This window comes from Protobothrops mucrosquamatus, unplaced genomic scaffold (assembly GCF_001527695.2).
Source record: "Protobothrops mucrosquamatus isolate PMUCROS unplaced genomic scaffold, P.Mucros_1.0 scaffold912, whole genome shotgun sequence".
Lineage (NCBI taxonomy): Eukaryota > Metazoa > Chordata > Lepidosauria > Squamata > Viperidae > Protobothrops > Protobothrops mucrosquamatus.
In genome coordinates this window covers 156,133-176,720 of record NW_015387163.1, presented here as the reverse complement: position 1 = coordinate 176,720, position 20,588 = coordinate 156,133, and the positions used below count along the sequence as shown (strand labels likewise).

Genomic DNA, 20,588 nt, shown 5'->3' with positions numbered 1-20,588 from the left:
TGAATGTATCCTACCAAACTACAAGCTGCAGATAAAGGTTCTTGTAAGAACAGCTGGTTCCTGGAATCACAGGTTGGGATATTATTACCTGGTCAATATTCAGACTTTCTTTACTTGCTATGTCAAATCTATTTATGCTCTTTTCCCTCCTTTAATCACAAGCAGATTTATGAAGCAGTTGTTGCCATATCATTGATATGCTATTTGATATTTCAGCTCCAACCCTCTTCCTTATGCTTTATTTAATGTTTCACTTTATATTACATCTTTTTATCTTTATGACATCCAAAGTAATTCTAGGAGTATTGAATCCTCAGATTTAATTTCACACTTAATGTAGGTATAATGAAGGTATAATGAAGGTTATTGCCAGTTATTGGTTTTTAACATAATCACCGTAATATTTGGTAAACAGCATGTTGTCTGGATTAGTATTTAAAAAACAATCAATAACAATTAATTTCTATAATTCTATACGCCATATAATGGCTTTGCTTGATTTTCTCTTTTGCCAATCTTAAATTAATACAGTTCTTATTATTTGAATAAATGATAATTAAATATAGACATTTTTCTCATGTTTCTGAAAATAATAACCACATCAATATAAAGCTTCTGTTCTAATTGCCTCATCATTGATCCTGTTTACAGAATTCTTATTTAAATTTGTTTTCCCCACAATATTCAAAGCATTCATACTGGTTAAGATTTTCTCAAAATTAGTTACACTTAAGTATTTAAGTCTTTTTTCTCATAAAAGCCATCCCAACACTTTTATATTTCTCATATCTTAAAAAAAGAAAAAAAACAGAGAAAACATTTCTTTTACATAAACCATCTAATTTTTATATTTCTCATGACAAAAAACAAACATAGGAAAAAATACTGTTACTTGAGGGGTTCATCCCTCTTAAACTAATCTTCATTTATATCCAAAATCTTTCTATTTCTTTAACCATATTCAAACAGATGTTTAATTTTGAAATATTTCCTCTGGTAAATCCCATCATCTAATTTCTTAATTCTCACTTCAGCCTCTCTTTTTTTTTTGCCAAACATCTTTCCTGATCAATATGCTTCGCTGAATCAAAGAATCTTTCCATAATCTTAAAAGTGTTGTTGCAGGTACAAAAGGCAAAACAGATAAGATGTTTTTATAGGAAGGTTTCGCCCCTTCATATTCATTGAGAATCTTTTCCTTTCTTTCTTGATTTTATTTATCATTTTTTGTCTCTCAAGTTCTCGTAGTTCTCCTGGCAGAATCCATTTTGTCAAATCTTTTTTCTTGTCCTCAAACTTATTTTGTAATCTTAGGGTATAGGTTACTTTTTGCATGTCCAGTATTTCCGGTAAGTTTTTTTCCAACTGAGTTAAGTCATACTTTCTTCTATTGGTAAGTTCCATCTTGAAATCTCTCTCCTCTGTCTCATATTTAGTTGTCTGTTTTTTCTGCTCACTCTCTGTTTTTATTTTCTGAAAATTTTTGTGTTGTAAAGTTAAATTGGAGATGTGTTCATTTATATTTTCAAAGTTATTATTAACTTTTTCGTGGTTTGAGATCATTGTTGTTTGGATTAGTTGCAACATAGCATAGATCTCCTTCTGGAAAGTATTTGTTTTTTCTTGGTATATTCTTTTGGCAGATCTCTGGTTTTCCATGATAGCTAAAAATCAGCTGCAAACAGCTTTTTTCACCAAATAACCTTTCTTTGTATTTTCATACAAACAATAATCATGACCAGGAGAAATAAAATTCCATAGAACTGTCTAGATACTGACATCTTGGTTCAACATACAGAGGTGACATCTTGGTTCAACATACAGAGCTTGAATAACCCTCTCCTCCATTCATCTATTTAATGTCTTGTTCTCAATATGGCTTTTATAAGCAGAAATATGCTCCCAGTCTGGCAATGTAAATTTTCAAAATCTGTCTTCAAATGTAACCTCTCAGGTTGAAGTGATTCTACATCATTCCAGAGGGAATTCTGATTTTAGAGGTAGCACTAGAAAAAATCCAAGGCCTGTTCTGCAAGCATTAGGTGGGTGAATAGGTCATATTCTGGGGAGAAAGTTGGGCTCGATGACTTTCAAGCTTTTTCCAATTCAGTAACTATAGAAAATAGTAGGAAATTAGAGGCAACCTTAGGTATGGATTTTGCAATAAGCATTACTGCCACTGTCTGTTATTTATTTTTTATTTAATTACTTATTTATATCCCACCTTTATTATTTTTACAAATAACTCAAAACAACAAACATATCCTCCTCCTATTTTCCTCACAACATCAACCCTGTAAAGTGAGTTGGGCTGAGAGTGGCCAAGATAATCCAGATGGCTTTCATGGCTAAAGTGAGGCTAGAATTCACGGTCTGCTGATTTCCAGCCTAGTGTCTTAACCACTGGTTCTCGCTGGTTAATGCCTATTATTTTAAAACAAGATGTTTGAAATTACATTTGAATAGCACTATTAATGAACGTAATAAGATCCCAAAGGGGTGTCTGATCAAGTCAACATTTGGTTATATAAATAATAAGGTCTTGTTAACAAAATTACTGTACATTAGGGCTGTATACACTTCAAAATTATTTAGAAGTGTTTAGCATCTCAAGGTAAAGTGATTCTTAAAGTAGTTGTGCCTTTTTTTCTTCCACATTGAAACATGAAACAACATGCTTTGTTGAACAGAAAGAGTCTGTGATCATGTGAGGTCCAAAACAATTAGTCTGAATCATTCTTGAATGATGCATAGTCCCGTTATATTCTGTTATAATAGAAGACACCATTAAAATGTCTTTTATTCAATAAGAATATGTAGTTCATATTACAGTATGTCTTAATCTTGAAATAATCTGAAGACTTCATTCACGTTATTTTCAAATGAGTTATTTTTATGTTAGCAGTTTGAATAATTTCCCTTGAATTTTAGTTTAACCTCCTTTTAAACATACATCACTTGAAATTTGTAAAATACCTGTTAAAATTTTGGTTTAAGAAAGATAACATGGATGTTATAAGTTAAACCAAATGTGCAACAAATCCTCTTTCAATTAAATTAACCTGTGTTTTTGCAAATGGCTTGGTTCATGACTTATCTGTAATGAAGGAGAGATGGTATGTTGAAAAAAATGCAGTATTTATGTTTCAGTTAGTTTCAATAACCATTATAATTATGGCACAGCTTCAGTTATCTGCAAAACCTAATTGGTTCTGCTGATAAGTAAAATATTTAAATCATTTCTCCACAGTTAATTTAACAATTTTAGTACAAACATTTATTTAGCATTGAATGTATTCTGATTTTGAACATCAACTTTCACAATGAAAAAGGAAGTATTTTCAAAAGAACAGTGTCATTAAATACTTATCAAAACATGTATTTGGCCCATTCATTGCTTTTAAAAAGCTTATGTCAATGACACTGAATGGGAGGAAGTACTGTACATGTAAAAGAATATTATATAGCAACCTTTTTAAGAATGAAGAGGCTGTGTGGATAACAAGAGATCCCAACTAATTGCTGGATACTTGAAAAGGAAATCTAGCAAATCTTTTATTTGCTAAAAAACAAACATATTTTTGCATTCTTGGAATATTGGAAATAACAAAGAATGCAGTTTCTCATGTTTTCCAATGTTCAAGGTAATATTTAAATATCAGAGTCTGAATGGGCTGGAGAAAGAACAAGTAGTAATAAGAAGTCAGAAAAGCAAAGTGAGAAAATCAAAATTAATGGAAGCACCTTAAAACTTCTCATGTTTTAAAAATAATTGTCATTGTCTGCCTCCTAAGAACCGCCTAATAAAATATATAGATTTTAATCAGAGAAAGAGTCACTGAAACTGTTTTTCCTAAATTGATGCAAATGTACTGAAGATACTGTAAGAACAAAATCAGATTAAGAGGTTTATCTGTTTATTTTAACTAATAACAGTTTCAAAGAAGGTACCCTGATAATAATGAAATGTATGAAATTGCCAGCAGAATTACACCTGCCTTCTGTCTCCAATAATGATGCTAAAAAACTTACAGTCTGATGGTAATAATCAGCCTTAAGCACCTGGCAAATATAAGGTATAATGACTTTTGATTAGAGATGTTAGTATTAGATATTACCTATTACCATATTTCCTAGTTTTTCTTTTTTCAAGAAGTATTCATCCAGTAGTTTTATTTTTATGCCTTTTAAATTATGGCAACAAAGGATAAGCAATTGGAATAATTTGTTTTCTAAAAATGGGAACAACAAGAGCTTAATAAGGAAACATTATGTGACACTTAAAATAGGAGACTGTCCTACTTCCATGACAATTAGTGCTCCATTCCTTTATGTGCTTACTACATCTGTCATCGTTTGTCATGACAATTTCGGCCATGTAAATATAGCAAAATTAAGAATTTACAGATTATTCTTCATAATCTGGATAAAAGTCAAATGATTTGAGAAAAAATATCTCCTTCAAAAGATGGATTTTCTGAAGTTATTTGAGAAAATGTATGCAGTATTGCCTAACACTATTAATAAAAAATCGCCGGCATATTATTATTTGAGGTAGTTATCTCCTTTGATTGCTATATACAACCTATTGTCATTGCCTGCCTATAAATCAACAGAGTAGTACAGTCATTCAGGTAACCTTTTCTTATAACATTCAGCCAAAGCATTTTTTGCATGGTTTCTAAATGAAAAGTCTTAAAGTCTTGTGCATAACGTTTACCAGAGAGGTGTTTTTCCATAGTTTGTAGTTCTTTTGCAGCCAGTGAATCTTCTAATAGTTTCTGACTTGAAGAGTCTCTACCTCTTGAACCCATAATGTCTAGAGCCCAGGCTGGCTGATTCTAGAATAAATAAATAAAGGAAGAACACAATTTACAATTTTGTGAACTGTGGATTCATCTAACATATATCAACTCAAATGACCCATTCTTTTAACCACATAATTAAGATAGTATCAGTAGTATCAGGTAACGATCTTTAACATTTTCATAAGTTAAGGTCAATGTATTAAGGTGACGTTTTGACCAAATCCAGATATGATTTAGTTTGCATGAACCCATTTATTTTACTGAATGGCATTCAGTTTAGGTCAACATCAAATTGATCTCAATATGAATATAATCTACTCTTTTAGAGGCAAAGAGCATCTCCAATACCACTATATAATTGCAACAACTTAGGACAACAGCAGTAGCACTTAGACCTATATACTACTTCATAGTGCTTTATAGCACTCTCTAAGCAGTTTACAGAGTTAGCATATTGGCCCCAACAACTAGAGTCCTCATTTTACCAACCTCAGAAGGAGGGAGGGCTGAATCAACCTTGAGCCAGTCAGGATCGAACTCCTGGCAGCCAGCGGAATTAGTCTGCAATACTGCATTCTAACTACTGCACCACTGCAGCCCCTACAACATTATTATACTTTAGAAGCATTATTGTCAAGAAAAACTTTCAGCTATTTGGTTACTGAGCAATGTGATATACTAAAAAATACTAACTACTACAAAACATCAACTGATTTTAGAAGTTATCTTTAAAATAAGAAATTGAAGTAAATTTGGTGGTGGTTTGTTTGCGGACAACAAAATTATAAGCAGGTAATTCATGAAAACAAAAAAGTGGGTTTTAAAAATATTAATTGACTGATATGATACTTAAATGCAGCCAGTGTTACTTTCCTGTATTAATGCAGAACTTCAAGGTTTAGATATCAGTAGATTATATAGTTATGGCTAAAATTCCTTATCCTACATTTTTAAAATATAATAGCATGGTGTAGGGAAACATGATTACATGTCTTTTATCAGTAAGTGTTTAAATGAAAAGATGTTGAGACTCTAGAAAGAGTACAGAGAAGAGCAACAAAGATGGTTGTTGGAATTGGGTGTGTCTAGTTTAACAAAGAGAAGGATGAGGGGGGACATGATAGCAGTGTTCCAATATCTCAGGGGCTGCCACAAAGAAGAGGGAGTCCAGCTATTTTCCAAAGCGCCTGAAGACAGGACAAGAAGCAACGGATGGAAACTAATCAAGGAGAGAAATAACCTAGAACTAAGGAGAAACTTCCTGACAGTTAGAACAATTAACCAGTGGAACAACCTGCCTCCAGAAGCGGTGAATGCTCCAACACTGGAAGTTTTTAAGAAGAGACCGGACAGCCATTTGTCCGAAATGATATAGGGTTTCCTGCCTGAGCAGGGGGTTGGACTAGATGACCTCCAAGGTCCCTTTCAACTTTATTATTATTATTATTATTATTATTATTATTATTATTATTATTATTATTATTATTACTACTACTACTACTACTACTACTACTACTACTACTACTACTACTACTACTACTATTATCTATATTTTAAAATATAACTGCTCTTCCAAATTTCTAAACAATATTTGATGATAAATACCAAAACATTCAAATTAAACACTATGTTACTATGTGATACCATGGGAGAAAGCTGTATAAGTTTGTCTTGGAACTATTCCTGAATACATATTTATCAGTCTGAACTTCACAAATATCTTGACAGATATGAAACAAAATTGTTAAAAGATATTCTGTTTTTCATTTAAACACTTACTGATAAAAGACATGTAATCATGTTTCCCTAAACCATGCTATTATATTTTTAAAATGTAGGATAAGGAATTTTAGTCATAACTATATAATCTACTGATATCTAAACCTTGAAGTTCTGCATTAATACAGAAAAGTAACACTGGCTGCATTTAAGTATCATATCAGTCAATTCTATAAAATCTGCTAAAAGATTCTGACATATTTTCTTACTCAGGAAGAAAGTGACTTTGCAAGATTTTCTAACAAAAGAGATCCAATGCATAGAGTTTGTTTCCATATCTAACCTTCTGTCCCCAACTTACCAAATTATGTGTATGGTAAAACGTATCCATTAATGGAAGAAATCTTTAAAGATATATTGCTGTGGAAATATGCATGAATGTGAGCAACAGAGTGAGAAGTACAGTAAATGATATTTATGTCTAGAGAGCCTTGCCAAATTTATGAAAAATAGATCTTTGTGTTTGAAGGGAAACTGCTATATGTTCAAATCAACAAGATTTATGGATATCCTTCCTTCCTTCCTTCCTTCCTTCCTTCCATCCATCCATCCATCCATCCATCCATCCATCCATCCATCCATCCATCCATCATTCGATTATAGAGAAATCAGAGAGGTACAATTACCATTGGATGAACCTCTTCTTACCCTTTTGTAAGAAGCAGACGAGTTGGAAAAGTGACTGAGGACTCTTCAGTGTAGAGCAGGGGTAGTCAACCTTGGCTCTTTTATGACTCGTGGACTTCAACTCCCAGAATTCCTGAGCCAGCTGTGCTGGCTCAGGAATTCTGGGAGTTGAAGTCCACGAGTCATAAAAGAGCCAAGGTTGACTACCCCTGGTGTAGAGTCCTAATTCTCATGTCAAACATTCTCTGACCAATCTGAAACTTCAGCCATTAGTATTAAAGATTGTATGCTACATAAATTGGTTCTATAAATTGGTTCTATTTCTCCCTATTATGATATTCTACTATTGATATGCATAAAACTGTAGTTGATTTATTTAGGGTTGGATTCAAATATTGACAGATGGACCACCTTTTACTAAACACAAGCTACTTGTCATCTACTATGTGATCAAAGTAAGCAAGGAAGCCTATATTTGCTGGAAGCTGGGTGACACAGAGTTTATAGAAATCAGACATTATGTACAATATACTCCAACCAAAAACTAAGGGTATGATTGAATACCTGAAAGTCAAACCTGCTGGTACAAAGAGAATAGTTTCAGTCATTAAAGCATGTTAAAGTGTGTGCTTTTAACTGAAGGAATAGTGGCTTTGCACACCTACTGCATAAATTGGAGATGGAATTTGCACAGCATCCCAAGACTGAGGCAACTAGATTTATAACCGTACTTGCTCTGATATACATTTTGTGTGTGTGTGTATTATACCAACGCACAGTTCAATTACTATGTTCTTTGATCTGCAATGTCATCAAAGCTACTAATGCCATTTTCTAGAGAGTTGCTATACAAAGATATATAGAGGCCTGGAAATTTACAAATAACTATTTTGTAGCTTTTAAATCTAACTATACACAATTGCAAATTTAATGGTCCCTTTCTAGAATCAATACAGGAACATTAATTGCACACCTAAAGCCTGTTTAACTTTCATTCTTTGTTACTATAACTGTTTTCCCCAAAGCTGAATCTGCAGCAGGTAGAGGGAGAAAAGCAAAGAAAACTAATAGATAGCAGGTCAATTAAAATATGACTCCACAGTGATATCTAGTGGCTCAAAGGAAACTTAAATTAGATGCTGCTGTTAATAACACTTAAACTTCTGTATACAGCAAAAATCAGTAATATAATAAAAACAAACCAAATATTATTTACGGAGTCAGTTAAGTTCCTTTCACATAACAGATGTCCATTTTGTCCAAAGATAAACATATCAATATGTCAACTATTTACATTTCTTGGGAAGTGGCCAGACAAATGAAATACTTGGCTGGGAGATATATGATGAAAGACTGCAATAGAAAATCTCATATATTTAATTGCATGTTAATAAAAGCTCCATAGGTTTATGCCTGAAAACATTTGCACTGACATGAAAACACAGCCTGATCACAAATGCAAGTTCTTAGCTAAGATTTAAGGTGTACTAGTCTGTAACGCTATAACTGATGAAAGGCTTTGGCAGAAGTGATAAAATTTAAGACAAGTCTATTTTTGCTGGGGGGAAAAGAAGTTATTTTTCAATTTTCCAATTCTTTCTTTGTTATCTGAAATAGCCAAAGTTCAGGATTTCTTACATGTATATCTGATGACTTATAGGAAAAGCAATGAAAGGTTAACGGCAATGCTCAAGTCTTTTCAATACAATTAAAATAAATGGAAATCAACCAAAGGCCATGCCTTTTAAGATAATCACAGAAAATCTGGAGGAAAAGCTAGAATATGCAAATGGCATTAAGAAGGCTGTATTTTTGTATGCCACTTTTCCACACCTTCTTTCTGCTTATGGGGACAGAGGAAGAGAGACCCTTGTTCCAAATAATAATATTCTCTTTGATGTTATTGTGACATTTAAAGCCTGGTTAAAATATATGAAAAATATTTCTTAATGGGCGTTTTCAATTTTTCAAGCAAAGGAAATGACCAAAATGTCCTTGTCAGTGTTACTTTTGGAAATGGCTTTTGACCACTCTCCTAGCTGACTTTGAACTAAGGCAAGACCCCAGCTATTACAACAGTAGAAAGAAATAGATTTAAGATGTATTTGCCAGCAACTAAAGTCAGCCATATGTCAACGTTTAAAAAGCTTTTTCCATATTCTTCAATATTTTCTTCACTTACATAACACTTTTTTTGTTTTTACTCAGGTTACTACAAGCAAACTCTTTCTGGTTATCAATGTTCCAAATTCAAATACTTCTTTAATTTGTTCCCTATATTTTGTACAATTGGAAAAGGACTTGTTGAAAGTTTCTTAATAACAACCTATAGAAGGGCAAGATCAACTATCACTAATGTCTAATTTGTGTGTGTATGAGTGTGTGGATAGATATAAAAAGTTAATTTTAGATTTATATTATCCTCCTTCCAAATAGTCAGGACAGTGTCTACTGCACACTTTTCCGTTTTCCCCTAGAACAAGAACTCTATGAGGTTGCTGGACTGAAAACTATTGATGAAATCTCTTAACAATTTTCCATGGGTGATAATTAACTTATTTACTGAGTTCTTTTTGCTAAAACAAATAAATTTATTAAAACCAACAAAATAATTTTGAGGCTAAAGTATGGAAGATCATAGGAACAACAAATTGTATTTCAATAACATATAAAAAATGAATAGAATGAGCCAATATGAATATGGAAGCAGGATAACTAAATCAGAATATCAGCAAATAGCCCGAGCCTGCAAAGATGAAGTGAGGAAAGCTAAGGCTCCAAATGAACTAAGACTTGCAACCAAAGTCAAAAATAACAAAAAAAAGCTTCTTTCAACATGTAAAAAACAAGAAAAAGGTGAAGGAAATGATTGGTCCATTAGTGGGTGAAAGTGGCAAGAAGGTGACAAGCAACAGGGAGAAAGCAGAACTATTTTCACATCTGTCTTTACACAAAGGGAAAAAACAGACCAACCTATCAAAAATAGTGCCATAAAAAACAGAATAGAAACACAAGTTAAGATAGGCAAGAAAATGGTAAGTGAGCACCTGCCAACCTAGACAAGTTCAAATCACCAGGACCAGATGGATTACACCCCAAGATTCTCAAGGAACTGGCAGATGTGATCTCAGAACCACTGAACTATATTTTTCAAAGATCCTGGAGCACTGGGGAACTACCAGAGGACTGGAAAAGAGCTGATGTCGTTCCCATCTTCAAAAAAGGAAAAAAATGGATCCAGGAAATTACAGACCTATCAGCCTGACCTCAATTCCTGGGAAGATTGTGGAAAAGATAATCAAACAATGAATCAGCGAACATCTAGAGGCAAACAAAGTCATTACTAAAAGCCAACATGGGTTTGTCAAAAACAGATCATGCCAGACAAATCTTATTGCATTCTTTGACCAAGTGACAAAATTACTGGACCAGAGGAATGCTGTGGATATAATTTACTTGGACTTCAGTGAGGCATTTGACAAAGTAGATCACAACCTACTACTTGATAAGATAGAAAAAATGTGGGTTAGACAGCATCAACACCAGATGGATTCGTAGCTGGCTGACCAGCCGTACTCAGTGTGTGGTCCTCAATGGAACCACATCTACATGGAGGGAAGTGTGTAGTGGGATGCCCCAGGGCTCTGTTCTGGGCCCAGTGCTCTTCAACATCTTCATCAACGATTTGGACGAGGGGATAGATGGGGAACTCATCAAATTTGCAGACGACACCAAGCTGGCAGGAATAGCCAACACTCCAGAAGACAAGCTTAGGATACAGAAGGATCTGGATAGACTTGAACACTGGGCGCTATCTAACAAAATGAAATTCAATGGTGAAAAAAGTAAGGTTCTACATTTAGGCAAGAAAAACCAAATGTACAGGTACAGTATAGGGGGTACCTTGCTCAATAGTAGTAACTGTGAGAGGGATCTCGGAGTCCTAGTGGACAATCATTTAAATATGAGCCAGCAGTGTGCTGCAGCTGTCAAAAAAGCCAACGCATTAGTAGAGGGATAGAATCAAGATCACGTGAAGTATTAATACCACTTTACAATGCCTTGGTAAGGCCACACTTGGAATACTGCATCCAGTTTTGGTCACCATGATGTAAAAAAGATGTTGAGACTCTAGAAAGAGTACAGAGAAGAGCAACAAAGATAGTTAGGGGACTGGAGGCTAAAACATATAAGGAATGGTTGCTGGAATTGGTATGTCTAGTTTAATGAAGAGAAGGACGAGGGGGGACATGATAGCAGTGTTCCAATATCTCAGGGGCTGCCACAAAGAAGAGGGAGTCAGGCTATTCTCCAAAGCGCCTGAAGGCAGGACAAGAAGAAACAGATGGAAACTAATCAAGGAGAGAAGCAACCTAGAACTAAGGAGAAACTTCCTGACAGTTAGAACAATTAACCAGTGGAACAACCTGCCTCCAGAAGTGGCAAATGCTCCAACACTGGAAATTTTTAAGAAGAGACTGGACAGCCATTTGTCCAATATGGTATAGGGTTACCTGCTTGAGCAGGGGGTTGGACTCCAAGGTCCCTTCCAACTTTTTTGTTATTATTATTATTATTGTTGTTGTTGTTGTTATAATAAACTACAAGAGTTGTACAGGATCAACATATAAGATGCTCTTAGTTTCACTCCCTGTTTTGGGCCACCAAATTAAATCATTACTGCTTAGTTTGAAAGTCAAAGTAATTGTTCAGTATATAAGAAACAGGCCCCTTCAATATTACCTCTAAGCTTGATTGAATATTTTAGAATTTTTGCTCATTCCTGCCCGTGAAAAGCAATTTTCTATCTCGATAGATTCATTAATCTTCTGGCTGAAACAATATACTTCTCACTTTTATTTAAATAGTCCAGATCCTGCAACTTCTTTCAAAGAAGTCTATGGAGATACTCAGTCATCCAAGTCATGGTTGTATCTTTCAGTTCTTTCAAAGAAGTTTATTTTTCTTTTTCCAGCTATCTGCCTTGAATAATTATTTTGTTAATCTTAATACCAATAACTTGGATTCTGCTTTCTTGAGGGAGCGGTCTAACATAAAAAATCAGATAAATTTGTGAAATAGTTTGAATTTAATTTGCTGATTTTTCCAGTTTTATACCACAGCTGTGCTATGGTTTGAATTTGAAAAAGAAAAGGTATTTCATAGTGATTGGGGGAGGGAGGAGACCACACCAGTAAATACTTCCTTAAATTAAACATATCTTTTCCTGGGATTGAATGAGAGTTCAGAAAAGGGAGGAGTTTCTGTAAATCCTACCTCCACATGCTTTCCCTTTGAATTTCAATAATCTTCAATGCCATTATTATAAACTTGAACAGATGTTGCATCTAACACTGATGCTATTATCAGTATTCAGTAGTATTATCACAACAAAATGCACTTAGACCAGAGTGCAAGAAAGGCAGTCTTCTTATGGCCTGCTACTTTTTTAAGATTTTGAAGTTTGTGGATTTTAACTGAGAAAGAGTGCCATTACCCTTTAGCATCCATTTTACCCTTTAACACATTTCCCCCTTTAAAAATCCCAACTCTACCATCCTGAGTCATGCCCACTTTAGATCCTTGCTTGGTTCATTTTTAGACTACAGCTTCGAATAAGCTCTTGAACTGTTTATGGATTCTGTATGTTTCTATTCTTACCTTTATATGCAGTATATCATGAAATTTTCCCCATTGCTTAATTTTATTTATTTATTTGTATCCCACTTTCTTTATTTTTACAAATAACTGAAGGCAGTGAACATGTCCAACCCACCTTCCTCATCCAATATTCCTCACAGTAACAACCCTGTGAGGTGAGCTGGGCTGAGAGAGACTGACTGGCCAAAAGTCACACCGTTGGCTTTCATGGCTAAGGCAGGACTTGAACTCATGGTCTCTCACTTCTAGCCTGGTGTGTTGACCACTAAACCGAACTGGTCTAATGATTTTATCCCATTGTCCTGCTCTTCCCAAGGTCACAGTGACCATGACAGCTTCCAAAGAGACCACCATAATTTTTATTTTCTTATCAAAAAATGAAACTTTAGAAAGAAGAGGGAAAAGCAGACTAGTTGTAGTTACATAAATAATTTTGTGGTTGCCAGAAAACACAGTTCATGTTGACTTTTTGACGCCACTATAATATTGGAGAAACCCGGATGACCTCATCAATTCCGATCTCCAGAGTTTAAAAGATAATTTCACAGCTGGAATCCTTACTTGGCTGAAACAATACCCTTTATCTCCAGATATGACTTTCCATTGTCAAAATATAAAACTGTTTGCCATGTTACACATTGTTTAAAAAGAAAAAATGTTTCTTTAGATTCACAGCCATCTTTAACTAGGGAGGGAGGGAGGGAGGGAGGGAAGAAGGAAGGAAGGAAGGAAGGAAGGAAGGAAGGAAGGAAGGAAGGAAGGAAGGAAGGAAGGTAGGAAGGAAGGAAGGAAGGAAGGAAGGAAGGAAGGAAATGTTGTAGGTCAACATTTAAGACACCATTTAAATTTAGTTAAAGGTAAATATCATCACTCCTAGATTTAACTGAACAGCAGTTCTTTATTTTTCAGTTGGGTTTGTTTTACCCGTATTAGACTGTATCCTATATATAATGTTAAAAATTACAAGGTTTGTTGAATAAAAATAAAATAGGAAAAGATAGAAATGAAGATATTAGTGTGCCTTACTAACAATGTGAATTTGGCTTACTTTTCAAGTGTCAGATTTCTCATTTTGTTCCTATCCTGTTCAAACCGTAAACCTTATATTGAAATTTTGCAGCACATTGCAAAACAATAACTACAATTAAAATGTGATTGCACTGGTTCAGCTCACAAGCAAGTCATAACTGCTTAAGCTTATCTCCATTGTTAGAAAACATAGTTAATGCTGCCAGTGCTTTTTTTGTAAAAAAAAAAAAAAGGTGCTGGAACTCGCACATGTCATACAACCCGCCTTGCCTACCCTACAAGGTTCCATCCAAAAAATGTGCCGGAACTCTGTTCTGGGTGTTCTATGACAAAAAAAGTCCTGAATGCTGCTATATACAGTAAATGCATTTGAGAAATGAATGTCACTTTAATTTCTGAAGAATAAAAGCTAAATTTTTTAGATGTTATATTAACATTATAGTATAGTATAGTATAGTATAGTATAGTATAGTATAGTATAGTATAGTATAGTATAGTATAGTATAGTAATATATCTATCCTTACATGTTATATTAGATATTATTTTCTTAGTTGCCATTATCCAAACAGTACAATTCCTTGTTTGCAGACTATATCTTTTTATATACTCTCACATTCATACTCAGCTTAATCTTCGTTAAAGATTTAAATGGTATGAGCTAATATATTTATAAAAATACTTACAATACAATGTTTATATTTCAACCTAAGTATATATTTTTTTAAAAAATAGTTGATCAGCTACCCAGGTCAGCAGTATTCAAATTAACTGATTATGTCAAGTAGTCTGTAGGTAACACTTTCCAGTTAATGCAGTTGTCTGTCCTGTGTTTATGTGTGCATGCCTATATCTATGTCTCTCTGTGTATATGTGTATATATGTATGTATGTGTGTGTGTATACATACATGCATGCAAATATTTGGATTCAAAGGAAAAATAATTCAGAGTTCACATAAGCAAACTGGTGGCAGTTCCTTAAAGTATTTGCACATAATCCCAGAAAACATATTTCATTTAAGTAAGTGCTAGCAGATATAATGTGAATATCCTTTTGAGCACTTGATCACTTTTTCCCTTTTGAATCCAGATAGCTACACAGGTAAAATATTTTTGTTTTTATGTATACTGACCAATTAAAAGTTTGAATTTAATCCATAATGGGCCTGCACTATGAGTATTAGACTAAAATATTAACTATTTAAATATTATTAAACATTAATTGATGCATTCCAATTTTTCTATTTATTATTACATGTAGATGAACTGGAAATAAACTGGAATGTATTATGTAATATTCAAGACAGTACCTATAAAGTGTTCTTCTTACCCGTTCAGTTGCTTGGGTTACATTCTCCAATTCATCAATACTCTCCATTAATATTTCTGTCCCAGGCTCTGATACTATTCAAACCAGAGAAAGAAGAATATCAAACTAGGAGAACAAGTAACATCAACCCAATAATCTGTTAGCTTTTTAAAAAGTTACTATGGATAATGTCAGTTGTTAATTCACGGAGGTAGGACTTCGAAAAGAAAAAATATTAGACCCCTGGTGGTACAGTGGTTAGAATGCAGTATTTCAGGGAAATTCTGCCCACAGTCTGGAGTTCGATCCTGCGGTGGCTCAAGGTTGACTCACCTTTCATCCTTCAGATTATTGGGGGCAATATGCTGACTCTGTAAGCTACTTAGAGAGGGCTGTAAGGCACTATGGGGCAGTAAATAAGTCTAAATACTATTGTTATTGCTATTATGTGGGATGATGTTTTTGCTTTAACCAGAGAAAAACAAGATTCCAACTAAGACAAATCCAACTCAAATTCAGCTTTCAAGCTGAAAATGTAAGATGACTTCATTGTGTAAAAAGAACTAGGAAAGTCATTTTATATAACCTTTTTTTATAAAATCCATTTATTTGAAATTAAAACCCATATTGTCATCCTTATCAGTTTTATCCACTATACATGGTTTGCATTTTTTGTTTATTCTCAGCGCCTAGAATTTAATTATTTTCAAGCATTGATTCATAACATTTTTCTTGAACTCCTCAGGTGAAGGAGGGGTACAAAGGTAACAACTAAATAAATGAAGCAATCCAAAAAATTACCAACAGATTCTGGTCCTTCTTGCTCAAATGTATGAGAGACAACAGATGGATCCTCTGCATTTTCTATCAAAGTATCTCCTTGCAATCTAGATGATTAAAAACAGAAACATGGCACTGCTATTAGAGAGACTTTCTATATGCAAATACCATACAAATCTGAGTTTAATTATGCCTTTATCTATTCCCCTGATTCTACAGGTCTTTTGTATATTGAGTCACTTAATTGGCTTAGTTCAGGTTCTAGAGAAAATTGTGCATGTAATTGTAGAGCATGAAATCAAAGTGCCCTACGCCTTGTTATTGTTCTCTTGTGTGCTTTTGAATTTCTCTTAGGGATAAATCTGTCTGTGAAGTGACCTTTTAGGGAAAAATATTCTTGTATAAAAATTAAAGTCAGGAAGGGAAGAAGAAGGAGAAAAGGGATAAGAGCTAGCTGCTATTGTTAGCATTCCTCACTGGCCAGTTCAAACAAATGCATATGAAATTATGTTCATATTCCCAGAGGATATGGCTACTTCAGTGATGGCGAACCTTTTAGAGACCGAGTGCCCAAACTGCAACCCAAAATCCACTTATTTATCACCGGGTGCCAGGTGGGCGAGGCTGTGGTGGTCATGGCAGATTGGGTGGGAGTGGCCACGGTGGGCGTGATCATCTTGATGTTGCTCGTGGGGAGGGATGCCTGTGGGGGCCGGGCAGGGGTTGGGGGAGATCCAGGAGGTCTCTGCCAGATGGGGCATTGGGCAGGAGGCTCGTCCTGTGGGGTGAGGCGAGGCGAGGCGAGGCAGGGGTGCCATTATCACAGGGCAAGGTGTGGCAGGGGCAGGGGAGGCTGCTGCTTGACACCATTGACCTCTGCACACAGACGCCAGCAAGTGCATGGGTGCTGGGATGCATCTGGTCATGTGGGACCTAGACGAGTTAGCGGGCAGCTGGTTGGAGAGGGACGGTTGCCATCTCCAGGGCATGGCCTGTGTGCCCACAGAGAGGGCTGTGAGTGCCACCTCTGGCACGCGTGCCATAGGTTCGCCACCACTGGGCTACTTTAATGCTCCAAGGAATGATGCTTTTTTAAAGTTTTCCCTCACTCTAGCACCCAAACCACAATCATGTCTCCATCATTCCTGCTTGAATTTAGGATTTCTCACATCAACACTTCATATCAGAGACTAAGGGAGAAGATCCAATGCCTGTCTAAAGCCCCCATCCCCTTCAAGCTGTCTGATTGTTTACTCTTTGGGACTATATAAAGCATAACATCTGTTTTACAGCTTTAAGCCTCTCCCCACTGCCTACTGCCCTTCTCCCTAATAGAACAAAAGTCAAAGTTAAACATTTCTATTAATGTTTATCATTGGACACATGACTGTGCAACTCTAAGCAAAAGTTGACTACCTTAATTTTCATAACCAAAAACATAATAATTAAGCTTCTTAAGATTAAAAATATCTTATACTGGACTTAACATAAATCTAAACTTCTTTGAACTATTTTAAAACATTTCATAAAACTGAAAGCTAGGTGTATCTTAGAAATCACCTAGGCTAGTGTATATCCTGCATTACTAGTAAGTACAGCAAATCAAAATATTCAGAAACAAAAGTGAAGACTTTACTTTTGAAAAATCCAGCTTTTTGCCATTTTGGTTCATCATTAGGTCTAATTTCATTAAAATTTGATTTTAGTTAATTTTCTCTTGTTTCAAATCTGATTTCGGTCATACATCAAACATTTTAGAATTGCAACTTTTGGGTCCCTTAATCTTGAAAAGGACAGTTGCAGGTGCAGTTATATTCCCTCTTACATAGGTTGTTATATTCATTTAAAATTTTCAGATATGCCAGTCTCTAATGTGCGGGGTCAGCTTTAGGCTAAGACCAATAGTACCAAAGCATAAGGGGACCAGAACAAAAATGGCTCATTTTCAAATTTAATGTCCTAACACATAAAGTATAAATATTTTTCTATTCATAAAACATTAAATCAGTAATCCTAAAAATACAAAACTTCACATCAACAGGAAGTGATGCCATTAATAAAAATGGGATACCATATATTTTGAGCCTGGCATCACTGATATGAAATTTTAGGTATAATTTCTCTGGTAACTAAAACTACCAATTATCTGTAGAAAAATAAGAACAATTAAAATTATGAATATATACCATGAGATTTATTTACAGAATAAATATTATGGTATCTAACAGTACAATCTGTACTTAAAAAATCAAATCCATAGTACAATCTATATTTAATAAAATTAAATCCACAGTACAATCTCTATTTTAAAAAAATCAAATGCAAAATCAAAACAAAACAAATACAATCTATTAGTTTTTGTTGTTAAACAAGACACAAAACACAGAATTCTAAAATTTCAAAATACTAAGCTGAAGACACAGAAAAACTAATTTAAGACAATTTTTTATACCGGGTAAGAACAACTTTAAAATTTTGGGTGGGTGGGGTATTATCAGTATACCCACCTTAGGTCAACCAAGCAATGCTGCCAAGGGGTTTTTTCAATGCCTGAAAACAGTGAAGTGTGGATGGGAAAGGACAGACTTCAGTTCAATCTTGACAAAATTAATGTCTGCAGATTTTAAGTCTTCTCAATTCTGGAGATTTTTCAACTATAACTCTGCAAAGCAGGTTTATTTCTCCAGTCAGAGTACACAATCCAGGTGTCATCCTTGCTTGAAGAGCAGTGACAGCCACAGGTAGAGGGCCTTTGCACAGGTTCATCTTGGCAATTAATTCTGCTTATTCCTGGACTAGGAAGCTTGAACAAGGTAATTTATATTTTAACCACCTCCCTGTGAATTACTATAACAGAATCTACATGGGTCTGTCCTTTGAAAAGCATTCATAAGTTGCAGCTGATCCAGAATGCAGAAACACAGGACGTTTTGGCATTTCTCATTATAAACATATAACAATGCTGGTCTATGAGCTGTAGGGGCTTCCCAGTAATTTTCAGGGATTCAAGGATTTAGATATGTGCTAGGAATTATTCAACTTTAATTTTTTACAAAATATATTTTATAAACCCAAAAACTGTTCATTGTCGGTTAAAAACAAACAAAAAACTTTCTACAATTTACTTTTAAATTGATTGTGGTATTATATAGATTTAACTTGCTTCTGCAGTAAACATATAACTCTAGACTATTTACCATGGTCTTCCAAGCAAGATCAGTATGGCCCTATTAGAGATGGCATGAGACAGATTCCATTCCATCTATTGCACTTTAAGACATCATTTAAAATATATAGACCTTTTTTCTGTGGTTGTTTATCCTTTTACAAAATGGCTAACATTAGTATTAGATTAGCACTAGTATATAATGCTTTAAAAATGTTAAATGTTGTACTCCTTCCCTAATATAAACAATATTATACAGATAGTCCTTTACGTACAACCACAATTAAGCGCCAAATTTCTGTTGCTAAGCTAGACGTTTATTAAGTGAGTTTTGTCCCATTTTACTAACTTTGCTGTAGTTGTTAAGTGAATCACTGCAGTTGTTAAGTTAGCAACATAATAATAATAATAAAAATAATAATAATTACAACAACAACAATAATAATAATAATGGAAGGGACCTTGAAGGTCATCTAGTCCAACCCCCTGCTCAGGCAGGAAACCCTATAGTATATCACAGTGCTTTTTTTGTAAAAAAAAAAAAAAAAAAAAAAAAAATAGGTGCAGGAACTCACACACATCATACAACCTGCCTTGCCTACCCTATAAGGTTCCATCCAAAAAAGGTGCCAGACCTCCGTTCTGGGCATTCTATGACAAAAAAAAGCCCTGGTATACCATTTCAGACAAATGGCTGTCCAATCTCTTCTTAAAAACTTCCAGTGTTGGAGCATTCACCACTTCTGGAGACAGGTTGTTCCATTGGTTAATTGTTCTAACTGTCAGGAAGTTTCTCCTTAGTTCTAGGTTGCTTCTCTCCTTGATTAGTTTCCATCCGTTGCTTCTTGTCCTGCCTTCAGGCGCTTTGGAGAATAGCTTGACTCCCTCTTTTTTCTGGCAGCCCCTGAGATATTGGAACACTGCTATCATGTACCCCCTCGTCCTTCTCTTCGTTAAACTAGACATACCCAATTCCAGCAACCATTCCATATATGTTTTAGCCTCCAGTCCCCTAATCATATTAGTTGCTCTTCTCTGTACTCTTTCTAGAGTCTCAACATCTTTTTTACATCGTGGTGACCAAACATGGTTGTTAAGTGAATCTGGCTTCCTCACTGACTTTGTCAGAAGACCGCAAAAGGTGATCCCATGATCCCAGGAGACTGCAGTTGTTATAAATATGAGTCAGTTGCCAAGCATATGCATTTTGATCACTTGACCATAAGGATGCCACAATGATTGTAAGTGTGAAAAATGGTCATAAGTCACTTTTTTCAGTGTTGTTGTAACTTAGACAGGTCACTAAATGACTATTTAAGGCGAGGACTACCTCTATACTACAAGCTTTATATATATGTGTGTGTGTGTGTTTTCTATAGACTACTGCAATATGCTGTAACATAAGGCTAATTTTGAACATCACTCAGACA

At 34.8% G+C, this 20,588-nt stretch overlaps 1 protein-coding gene across 1 annotated transcript in view; it reads right to left on the bottom strand.

Moving 5' to 3' along the window:
- The window catches only part of CUNH8orf34 (chromosome unknown C8orf34 homolog), a 92,383-nt gene that overhangs the window by 14,007 nt on the left and 57,788 nt on the right, over window positions 1-20,588 (bottom strand). Inside the window, exons 9-11 of the mRNA XM_015819392.1 lie at window positions 16,014-16,099; window positions 15,234-15,307; window positions 4,721-4,841 (exon numbers count right to left, since the gene is read on the bottom strand). Coding sequence (XP_015674878.1) covers window positions 4,721-4,841; window positions 15,234-15,307; window positions 16,014-16,099 — 281 coding nt within the window. The remainder of the gene's footprint in view (window positions 1-4,720; window positions 4,842-15,233; window positions 15,308-16,013; window positions 16,100-20,588) is intronic.